General features: G+C 42.6%; 1 protein-coding gene across 8 annotated transcripts in view; it reads right to left on the bottom strand.

The window, feature by feature from the left end:
• Window positions 1–12,138, bottom strand: part of Fas2 (fasciclin 2) — a 97,932-nt gene that overhangs the window by 5,906 nt on the left and 79,888 nt on the right. For 5 of the 8 annotated variants that reach the window (XM_067351663.1, XM_067351660.1, XM_067351661.1 and 2 more), the window contains 4 exons: window positions 11,675–12,127; window positions 1,308–1,433; window positions 815–884; window positions 103–228 (listed from right to left, as the gene is read on the bottom strand). In XM_067351663.1, the coding sequence (XP_067207764.1) occupies window positions 103–228; window positions 815–884; window positions 1,308–1,433; window positions 11,675–12,127 (775 nt within the window). Of the gene's footprint in view, window positions 1–102; window positions 229–814; window positions 885–1,307; window positions 1,434–3,051; window positions 10,739–11,674; window positions 12,128–12,138 lie in introns of those variants that run through there. The other 3 variants (XM_067351664.1, XM_067351665.1, XM_067351666.1) reach the window with 3 other exon arrangements.

Genomic DNA, 12,138 nt, shown 5'->3' with positions numbered 1-12,138 from the left:
AAAAAAAAGACGTCATGCAAAGTGGAAAGCCGTGTCGAAGCCCCTTCGTGAGGAGCCATGCTTCTTACTGATTTTTCGCTTATACATCGTTTTCTCTCTTACATGGCAGTGTGTTTGACCAATCTAATGGTATTTTTTCCACTACCCGAGTCTTGGATGGCCGTGACCCCGGCGACATTGGCCATTTTTTGGTCGCAATACGGCAATGGAAACCGCCAACCGTAAAGACTACCGGTAAAGAAAAAAAAGAGAGAAATACGAGAGGAGTCAAAGTGGCGTGTCTCTGCCTAGCGGCGGGCTACTCTCTAACGTTCAGTATCGCGGCTCTACCACCGTCATCGCATCATCTGCCATAACGCCTACATATCGCACAAGACGCGATTGTGCTAGCGGTCGAACCAAGCAATCGTCGCCACACGCACGTCCGAAAGCGCGCGCGCGCGCGCGCGGTAATCGCGCGGCAATCTCGAGAACCGCGCGAGGAGAGAAGTTCCGGCGAACTCGAAGCTAACGCGGGGATGTAAATCGAATCGAATTATCAGCGAGGAAGAAGTAATGCGAAACTCGACGGTCGCGGGAGTGACGTAAGAAAGAAACGTTCCGGGCGTGTGAACGAAAGTTCGACGACGGGTGCAAAGTTCGATAACATGATAAAGTAGCGCTAGACTTGCCAAAGCACAATGTAGAGTACATATGTAGTAGTATGAACGAGATGCTGTAGAAGTATGTATATATATCGAAAAGAAGAGTATTTCGTAACATGTATTTGATACCATCATCGCCGGGAATTTCGAGTATTCTGGCCGAGACTCACCTGCCGAGCTTCGTGTCCTCCTCGTCCACGGGTTTCCGACGGAATCGCTCGCACATGTAATATAAGATTCCTGCGATGCAGAAATAGAACAGCATTGTTAAATATTTCGAAAAGTTCAAATCGCACACAATATTACACAATGGGAAACGACAATTCATGTTCAATCTTTGTGCAATGTTATATATTCAAGATTTTTCGGAAATCTATGAAATCTCTGAATGAATTTTAAATCGACTCTTGCTCGCAAATTTTCCCGTTAAATATCTTTATGACTGCGAAATTTAATTATGCCGATCGAGCGACATATTTAATTGTACTATTTGGCGACACAATATCAAAGCGATAAACAATATCATAACTGAATCATAATCGTAATTGGCGAAATAATATGACAATTATTAATAACATTAATCGCATTTGGACGTTTTCCATTGTCTATTGCAAGAGAATTGAGCAATGATCTGTTCAAGTAGATGATTTAATGCCGGCTCACCTCTGCGCAGGCAGCAGCAGATGGTATCGATGATGATACTGATGATTAATACCGTCGAGACGACAATGCCGACTATGGCCCCGCTTGATATCAACGGACCTTCATGGTGCAGTACGCTATTTACACCTTGAAAGACGATAAAAGCAAAATATTTTTAAACTCATCTATCGAGATACGACGTGTACATGTATATCGCAGTCCGTTAGTGCAAAAAGCAATACCGAACGATGTTTGGTGATGGTTAATAGTTGATGTATTCGAAAGAGTACTTGGTGATATCCACATCGTGAAAGCAGTTGCAGGAGAGTGAAAGAGACATGCTTGAGAAAACGTACTGGTATGTTTTTCCAAGACAACAGTCATTACGTTGTGCACCAAAGTCATTTTGTAATTATCAATCGATGTAAAAGAAAAAAGTGATTGACCCTCGATAGAATCGGTTGAATCATTTTAACAAATTGTACGGTATCATTCTTGAAAAAAAAAAACCTGCTTAATCGAAATATCAGACTCCGGCTAAAATTTAAATAATTAATTAATTTAATGATTGCCATGTTAATAAAATATTAAACGATATTAGCGTCGGTATCATTAATATTAATGTAATTTGTTGCATTTGCTAAATAAATATAATTCGACGTTGAAGAGACGAAATTCTTTCACGTTGATGCAGTAATTAAGAGCACGGCAGTTACTTCTCGAGTGTCACTCACGGTGTCGCATCACCAAACACGTTCCACGAACAATGATATTTTTTTAGACTCCTGAAAAAAGAAACAAGATCTCGGCGGGGTTGCTGCGGAGGGATGCGGCAAAAATCCGTCTTTATCAAAGGAGGAAACCAAAAACCAGAAGGCAACAACGGCAAGACATACAGAGTGGTGATTGTCGGTTAAGGAGACACAGAGTGTTAATGAGTGCGTGTGTGTGTGTGTGCGTGTGCGTGTATACGTGTGCGTGTTTGTGTGAGTGCCGTGCCGTGTACGTGTGTGTTACACGCCGGTTAATGGAACGCGATAATTAGCGCACTGCAGAGCTTAGAAGCGATAGAAGAGTTTCGTCTCGTAACACCACAACATGAGCCGTGCTAAAAAGCTCGAGGATTGGGGGAAGGGGAAGGGGGAAAAGCTCATTCACTACCTCCCACACCCGATGTTAGTCTCTACGCGTCACTAGTCTAAAAGTGCTACCTTCACATAAAAAGCCCCTCCACTGTGAGTGCCTCGCATTTAGTTCTATATTACATTCACTCGCTCTCTGTCACGCGGTTCTTCACTCATTTTCTCTCTCTTTCTCTCTATCTCTCCCCCTCTCTCTCTCTCTCTCTCTCTCTCTCTCTCTTTCTCTCCTCGTTTCTCATTCTCTCAATCTCACTACCAGTTCTTAACAGAGCTCTCAACTACGTTAGTTAGCGGCCACATTTTGCACTTGCTTGTACTCTAAGGGATATTTACCATTTTCGGCGGCGCGCGTCGCTTCCCGTGGTTATTTATTACAACAAAGTAAAGAGGCGGTGTGTATGACACAAGCGAAAAAATAAACAAGACCGCCGAGAAAGAAACCATCTCAAATTGCGAAACGCGCGGCCAAACGGACTCTTCGCGCTGCCGAATTCCCGAAGGTCGGACGAATCGTCTGTCTTGGTCCTCGAAATTTTTCTCCCCCGTTTCGCGACTCGCTCTCGGTCGCCTCCGTTCCGGAAATTCGTAGGATCGAGAAACTTCGACACGAGGAACAATTTGAAGGTGGCTTCTCCGCTGGCTGGATTCGTCTATCTATATTCTTTTTCTGTTTTTTTTTTTTTTTTATCTCCTTAGACATTCACATATATTTTTTACGTCGTTCCGTTATATTTACAATGTTGAATGTTTCGCACAAGGAAAGAACGAGCTATATGAGTTTATCCTCTTCATAAATACGTAGGCACTAGGCTAGTACATATCCTTAGAACGTATGTAAATGTTTTTTATCTATCTATCTATATATGTATATTTTTTTTATATATACGTTTGTACATATACATGTTGTGTATATCGTGAGTGTGTGTGTGTGTGTGTGTATGTGTGTGTGTACTCATCTGTGTGGGACGTGTAAACATATAACCCTTCGGAAGCTACGAGCGGAGTCGGCGGTATCGTAATAAAAAAAAAAATAGGAAAAAAACTATGGGATCACCACGCACGACCGTCAAATGTCTCGTAAAAGCAACCGGAGCGGCGAGGAGAATCGAACGGCCGCGTTGAAATTCGATTTCGCATTCCGGTTTATTTTCAGTCCGCGTCATGACGTGCCTAATTCTGAGTCGGCGCGATCATTCTTTAATCCCGTTCAGGACAATCTGTTTGCCATTCACAGGCCCGAAATTACCTCGTGGCGGAAAAACAGTTCCGCCGCTCGGACATTGCGCGTAGACTGCGAAAAAAACGGCGTCAATAAGCAATTACAAAAGCGCTTCGGTTTTTATTACTGCTTTGGTTTCGACGTATTTTCTCTTTCCACGAGAAAAATGTTTATAGAGACTTTGTTCAATGCGCCGGAAAAATGTCTGAAACCTGTTCGGCCATTATTAAACGAAATAACAGGGAAAAAAAAAAAAATTAAAAGCAGCAAAAAGTGGACTAATGCAGCGGCGGAAGGCTTTATCGCGAGTATGGCCGGCTATTTATTAGCTGGACAACACCGAACTGCGACTATACGCGGGGCGCTCGATACTTTTTGTTAACATTCATTAAGCTCTTCTATTACTTAAGAGGGCAATAAAATTACCTTGCGAGCGGGTTAATGAATTCAATTTCGAGCAAACGAATTTCTATCATCGTTTCATCCCTTTGAATCATTCGCGCGCGGCGCATCTTTCGATACGCGAAACAATAATCGAAACAATTTACTGGAAATTGAAATATAATCGAGAAAAAAAGAGGCGATTTCAATACCCTCTTCGAGGCAGAAGGGTCGGCGCCGCCATGGCGCGCGGGTTTTCGCGAAGCTGGCACGCGAAGTCGCGCGGAAATCGCGGGACACTCATCGGAAATAGATCGCGGAGTATCGCGCTTACGCTCGCCCGTCTCTCCCGTTCGGCGTTTCCCGCCATTCCGGCCGTCTCTCCCGTCGTTCCGATCCTCTCGAGCAGCGGCTATTTATAAGCGAGTACGAGGGGTTCCACGAACGCGATTCACATTCGCGAGTGTACCTATTCGGCCCTGTTTCCTTGTTTCTACATCCCCCCGCGAAGTCACACGGATACTCGAGAATGGACTCGGCGCATCAGCCAGCGCAAACACACGCTGCTCTTCTCCCTTTCTCTCTCTCGAGCGATCCATTTGTGCGCGCGCGGAGAGATTATCTCCGTAACGAGAAACACTCCAGCTGCTGTTGCTGCTGGGAAATTTCTTGCTTCAACATAGACACGTCGAGATTGTGTGTATACTCGGGCGCGCATTATTTCGACATCTCTCGAGGGACGCTTCGCGAAACGTGGGAATTGCATTCATTGAAAACGACAAATAAAGCATAAACAATCGGAGAGAAAGACTTCTATGCTGCGAAAGCTGAAAGGTCCGAAAGTTAAAAAAAATTAAATAAACAGAAATTAAACAATTATATAAATCATTTCTGTTCAATATCGAAGGAGATAACTTTAACTTGAAAAGATTGATTTTTTTTATCGTCAGCTAAAATTACTAGAAATTGAATGTTGATTTTATCGGCGTGAAATCATCGCACTTCCAATTGTTCGCAATTACTTCGTTTTATTGTACGACGCTATTCTCTCCCGCAAGATAAATTCCGGATAATCGTACTATCACTCGACAGGGCGAGTCGATCGGAATAATCCCGCATTCCCCGCTAATTAATTTCCCCTCGCAATCGCGTCCTCGAGATGATGATGCCGGTGCTCGAAGCGTCCGTATGAAAGCGAACGTGCGCGCGAACAATGAGTCGTCGTCGACGAACGGAGCATTTATACGCTCGCAATTTATCCGGACGCGACGCGGCGCAGTTCGTGTGCGGGATGGGATCGATCCTCGGTGGCGCAAAACAAAGCCCAACTTGATTTCCCGGCAGAGACAATCCCGGCCGCGGCGCAAGAATCGAGGATCGATTGATCCTGCGGATTGCGCGGAGGGTCGCGTCTCTGGTTTGAGGCTCTCCGCAAACACGCCCGTCTCCGCCCCCTTGGCATGGTGCTGAGGGGGGCTGAGGGGGCGACGAACTGCACGTCCGCGTAATTAGTCCGCGCGAATCGCGACACAACGTCGAACAATCGCGCATAAAGAGCCGTTTGTTCGTGACTACAGTTTCTCCCGTCGCGCGCATTTCATGTTAAATGCAGCTGTCTGCTGCCGAATTGCTGTATCTCTTTAGCGCGAAGGAACTGTTCAGCGACGCGTATTTTCGTCATAAATTCGATTGTCTAACTTTCGGGGGAAACGGCGTATCGTTGCGGAGCGAATTAAAGGGAAGAAAAAGACGCGCGGGATGAAAATCGGATTCAGCGTGATTTAGCGACACTGGCATCGCGATTCACATTTAGGTAAGTGTCTGAGAAATGACTTTACAACTTCTTTACGCTCTATCGTCGGGACGAAACTTGATTAGACTCGGGCGGAATTGCGCGATTCTGTTCGACAAATTGAAATAACGGAAGACCGAGAGTCGAAGCGAGCGTACTAAATCGATACGTTGCAATTCCGCGAATCCTTTTATCGAGACAAAGCGCGAATTCGTGGGATTTCGTCCGGCCAGTTTCAGTCACAATCGCTCTCCCGGACTCGCCAGGAAGAGCTCGCCCGGCGATTTCCGCCGGAAAAGAGGAAAACTCGTCGAGGAAGATTCATGAGGATGGGAGGAAGCCATTTCGGCAACCATCGACCCCCCCCCTCCCCCACCTCTCACTCGATCGTTGTCTTCTGTCCTCAGGACCGCCGCCGCTCGCCGACATTGTCTTATCGGTTTAAAGCCTTCCGCCCGGCTCCGCGCTCGTCCTTCGCCCGCGCGCCGACTTTAAGCGTCTTCCAAAAGGCGCCTTTATCCGCGATCGCGCGACTACAACGCGTTCCTCTCCGCTTCGCGGCATTTCCGAAGTTACGCTGGGAGTTTATTGTCACGGGAGGTAAAACAGCGCGTTTGCGCGTAAAAATCGTCGTTGTCGTGTCTTCCCGTCGACTGAAGTCTGAGTCGAACTTTTACGACGGTTCGACTGTAAACGGAAGTAAAGAGCTCGTTGTTCGTCGTGGTCCATCTATCATTGCATCTAACTACGATGTTTGCGATTACAGTCTCTATATATGTCGGCACTCGCGATAACATTATCGATACGACGGTGTGATAGCTTGGAACCAAGTCAATCGATATCATTCCGCCGCTCAGAGGCTGAATGAAATAAACTGGCCGAGGAAGATTTTAGTTGTATTAATGCGATTCACTTCCGCTCTCGTGAATTCTTATAGACGCGATATCTTCTTCCTTTTCTTCCAGAGACACGCGGGATGTTATTCGGTTCCAAGATATCGGATTGTATTTGCGGGAGTGTTGCTATTTCCGTAACCGGAGTTTCGTAAGATTTGCCGATGCCTCTCTGCTTGTATATAAATTTACGCCAGTACGCCCACGTGTGCTTCAATCTCGATAGTGGTTTGTTATATTATGCGAACATCAAGAGGAAATATTTCGAGTTGTCGTGATATTACTGATAATATTATTCTGTATAATCGGTGATCAATGCGGATTGGATCTTACACTATGTTCGATTGTGTGTGTGTGTGTGTGATCCATTTCATTTTGATCGTGTCGAATTTTAATGACGGATTTTTTGAATAAATATGAAATCTATCTTTTATAACTCACAAAATTTAATCATCAGAAATTTTCCAATTTTCAATATTAAATATCTCTCCGTCACTTCGCTCAAAAAAATATAATATCTCCACAGAAATTGAGTTTGCTGAAAATAAGTGGAAAAAAGGCTGAAATAGTTGGCGAATATTAATCTGTCAATTTAATTAAATAATAAATTCAAAGTTTCAACTTCCGGAAACATATTTCAATTGTCAATGTTAAATCCCCGATTACATAATTTTTGAAATTCTTGCTACAAAAAGTCGACTTCAGGTTGGCTAGAAAAATTCATCATCAAAATCCGATACGATCATCTTTGTCGGAGAGACGCCGAAGAACTTGCGGACGGGTTCTCCACGTTCTTCGCGTTCTCCATCGAAACGGGAACGTCGTGTGTGGAATGGGAACATCGCCGACGAAACTTGGCGCGACGCATCGCTAAGTTGAAAAAAAAAGAGGGGTGGATGATAACAAAGCGCATGCCATGCGTTGTGGACTATTATCTAAGAACCCAGGCATTGCGAACAGACATAAAAAGTACGTAAAAAAGATATGGGTCGAAGACCTCGTCACATCAAGATCGATCGTCGGTGTTTTCGCGCGAACCTCGAGGAGGCGATCAATGCGTATATATGTGTGTATGTATGTGTACAGGCACTTGAGGTAAAAGACCGCCCGTTCCGGATACGACCAGGCCTTCGAGATCGAACCGCGCTCCTTTTGTAGTCTCTCATCCCAGGATCGAAATCGTATAATTTCGCAGAGTTCAATTTTTCGACGCGAAAGGAAAAATGCACTTTACACCAATTGTCGCGCTTTTCCATTGAAAAGTATGATCGCAAAAACTTTCCAACGGTTGAAAGGAATATTCGGTGAATTTCCACCGTTAAAGTTACGCGGTCAATAATCATGAAGTTGACAATAGTTTAAAATCATAATAATTTTGTAATACTTATTTATATTTTGTTAACTGTTATTCGTTTATATCATCGAAACGCTATCGCATAATCTTATTAATTCAGATCCGATTTATTTGAGATTCTCTGGTCAATCTGGTTTATTACAGAATATTTCATTGTTATATTTAATGCAGCAATTCACCTAAGTGTTCCAATTATTCTATCTATTGGCTCACATTCGCGTGCCTCTCGCAAATTTGAACTCATCGAAATTAGATCGCTCTCAATTCCTGTTATCATCCGAGATTAGTGATTAATCACGACAGTGGTCACTAGTGATAATTACGGTAGCGGTGATGGCGGCTACTGTCAGTAGCGGCGGTTATCGATACGTAAGGATTGCAGCGATAATAAATTTAGAATTATATTGTAAATGTAATAAGAATCATATAATCGTAATGATCGTAACACACAGATCATGCGTACACTAAACACGTATTTCAAAACTAATTAAGCGAAACTAATGACTGAATGAGATTTCCCAAAAAAAGAATTGCAAATGATAAACAAATCAAGGGCAAGAGAGGAGAGAAAAATTATATGCAATCGCACGAAATCAATCCAACGTAAAAAAAAAAACAAAAAACAAAGGAAAAGAAAACTGCCAGTCTGCCAGTCGTGTGAACCGTCGGACTCCCGTACGTGCGAATTTTTTTGAGTTCTACTTCACGATTAATCCTAAAACCCGACTGCAGGATTAAGTATAACCATGTTTCAAGATAAATGAGATTTGAGATTGCTACTCCAAGTAAATCAGATTTCATATAAATCATATCAAGTCAGTTACTCTTATAGAAATTTGGCGTTATCTTATTACTATATAATGCTAAAGCACACAAATATATCACGAATAAAATATCGGAATTTAAATTTTTCGCATAAAATGGCTCCGAAATATATTACATATTTTGCTACCGTTTTACGCTTTTATCACACTACCGTTTCTTCATAGCCTTCAGATCTGCGTTCGCGTTAGACAGAGAATCGGGTTCTAGGATTAAAGTTTCCGGGATCCTGTGTGCGTGACGCGACTTTGTAAAAAGTTCCGCGCGCTCGTGTGAAATTCTTGGGCTCGTAAAAGAGCATTGCACGGACGCGAAAGCGTGCATATAAGTGTCGACCCGTACGAAGGAGTAAAACGTTGCCTTTCGCGGCTTCGATAAAAACGGATTTTTTTTTTTTTATAGAGATATTAACAAGGACCGTAATTCTTCTTATCGTTTCTTACATTTGTAAGTTCATTAATGTTTTTCTGACAGCCATGATGGATCTCCGCGAGTATCTGAATACTCTTTAATTGCATTTCCTTAATCGCTGTATTATTCTTCTCTCTCTCCCTCATATTCCGTTTTATCATTGGCAAACGTGTGTTTCAACCAGCTCTTGTCAAAGTCAGATCGCAGAAGACGTGAAAAAAGTTTTTCGTCTAAAAATACTCTCGACGTATATTAATCGGCAAACTCAGCAAACGGTGTACGAATTGCAAGTATTTAACGAAGTACGTTATTATATTATAGTCGTGCATGATTTGTACGAGTCGCCACAATTTGTAACGTGGCCATTCGTTTTTAATATCGACTTTTTCTCTTTCCTGCTAGACGTAATTGGCAATTTAGGGCAGTAGCACGCTTATAGTCACTACCTTATAATCTCACGCTCGTATAGCCACACACCTATTCAATAATTTATGCTCGAACCAACGTACATATATAAGGAAGCACATTTCTTTCTAATTATCGCTATAAGATACCGTACAAAAGCTAACTGTAAAATTCGATGCATTGTCGTGACTTATCTCAAACTTTGTTGAAAATTGAGAGTCTGGCTTTGATAAAAAAGAAGAAAAAAAAATGGAGCACGAATTAAAGTAATTAATACAAACGTCTTGATTACATATTATCTTTTGCGCACTGCCAGCACCCGTCTTTTACAAGTCACCAGAAAGTACAGCCTTAAACTTAAAAAGAAAAAAAGAGATAAAAAAAAAATTAAAGAAAGCAAACATACCAGTACGTTTATGCTAAAAAAGTGAGCATTTAACAAAGAATAAGTATAAATACAGTTCGCTTCACGACTTTCCTCGCGCTTTTCATCATACAAAACCCACTTAAATGCTACCTCTCGTTTTACTTCGGAATGTACCCGTGTCAACGTGTCGAATTGCTTAGCTTCTTCGTTGTCGATTTCGTTTTTTTTTTACTACTAACTGGATATAAATGAACGACACAATAGTGTGTATAAATGTTCCCGCGATTAACTTTCGCCGTCGTGTCTCGCACTCGAAACTTTCGTAAACTCACTCCGCCTCCGAGATTCACCTAAGGTAAAGCCGATCAGATTCGGACGAAACACGAGAGAGCCGCAGAAAATCACGATGGGGTGTGTGTTAATATTAGTGGAGCGTGTGTGTCTCTCGCTTGTACGGTCGGCGAAACTCGCCTCGCTTCCTATCACGCGCGTTTCACGACAACAAAACGGAGGAGGATTAGCGCGCGAGGAGCTAATATCCCTGACGACGACTCTAAATGGCTAGAGATAGGAGCATTACTGCTGCGGTAATGGCGGCCACGGCGATCTTGCAAGTATCACCAGCATCAGATACTACTGTGTAGTCCACAGTGCTGCCCACAGTTTCTGAATGGATAAAAAGGCTCTGTGTAAACAAAATCTTCCCCGCTCCAGTAAGATTTCGTCGTCACGTAAAACATTCTAACGTTCTCTACAAGCCGACGGTCACCGGGTAGCTTTAGCTAGTTCGTGTCTTGCGCAGGGTCGAGGGATCTGAGGGCTTCTCCAAATCCTACAATCTTGATTAACGCCAGAAGAAATCGGCTTATACTACTTTCATCGAAATATTTTTCTATTTTGCGTAAGATATGGAAGATAAAAATTGTAACATGCGAAGATGTACGAGACAACAGATTCGAAATATATCGAAATACTCACATTTTGAGTATATTAATATATAAAAATTGTTTATTCTTATAAAATACGTATTATATATTCGAAGATAGAAATGCAAGATGAAGCTTTCAGAAGTAAATTGGCAAAATAGAAAAATATAAAAATTACGATAAAAATATTTAAAAAAAAAAAAACGTATTTTTTAATAAAATTACAATCTACTAAAATATTATTACTAATATGGTCACAAATGAAACACAAAATTGTTTAAATAAATGAACAGCGAGCGAAGTAATCATTTAGGCCTTTCTGGCGATAACAAGATGATTTTGCCGTCGATAGAGAAAAATTCAAATGATTGATAAAATCAAGGAATAAAAAAAATAATTGAAATGAGCGAAAAACCCTCCCAGGCGAGAGAAACGAAAGACCTCAAACCCTTTACCCTCCTTCTTGAATAAACAAAAACAGGGGCGACAAACTGACAAACGATCTGAAGATATCGCGAAGAAAAAAAATATTCGGTGCAGTAGCTTCGTGCACAAATATCTCAGAGGGAATTATATCTCGAGTGGAAATCATTACGAGAAATATAAATACGTCATAGCAGTAATTACGTTGGATCGAAGAGACACCGAGAATTCAATTGCAAAGATTGTAACTCACCTCTAGCCGTCTTAAAAGAGAGGACTCCAGATTTGCTGTACCCCATCACATTGTGAGCCTGCAGCTCGACTCTGTAGAAGGTTTCGGACCTCAGCATCTTCAGATACTGCCTTGTCCTACCCTGGGAGTTAATTTCCGTACGCTCGCAGGTGTTCTCCAACACTTGGAAAGTGCCGGGCGTTACTTCACAATACTTGATCAGGTACTTATCTATGGGCTCGCCGTTATCAGGCGGCGTCACCCAGCTGAGCTCATACTGGTTGTTGAACGGCGACAATTCGTAATCGGTGAGTGACTTCTTCCTCACGAATCGCGGTATGTTCGGCACCGTCCTGCCGGGCATAGTCTCAACGTAATTGGAACCCCAGTTGCTCATACCAACTTGGTTCCTTACTGCAAATCGAAACTCATAGTTCGTCTGCGGTTTTAAATCCTCGATGACGTATACGGAACCTGCAAAGTGG

Source organism: Linepithema humile, chromosome 3 (genome assembly GCF_040581485.1).
Source record: "Linepithema humile isolate Giens D197 chromosome 3, Lhum_UNIL_v1.0, whole genome shotgun sequence".
Taxonomy (NCBI): domain Eukaryota; kingdom Metazoa; phylum Arthropoda; class Insecta; order Hymenoptera; family Formicidae; genus Linepithema; species Linepithema humile.
The sequence above is the reverse complement of the archived record's forward strand: the minus strand, read 5'-3'. Positions and strand labels throughout refer to the sequence as shown.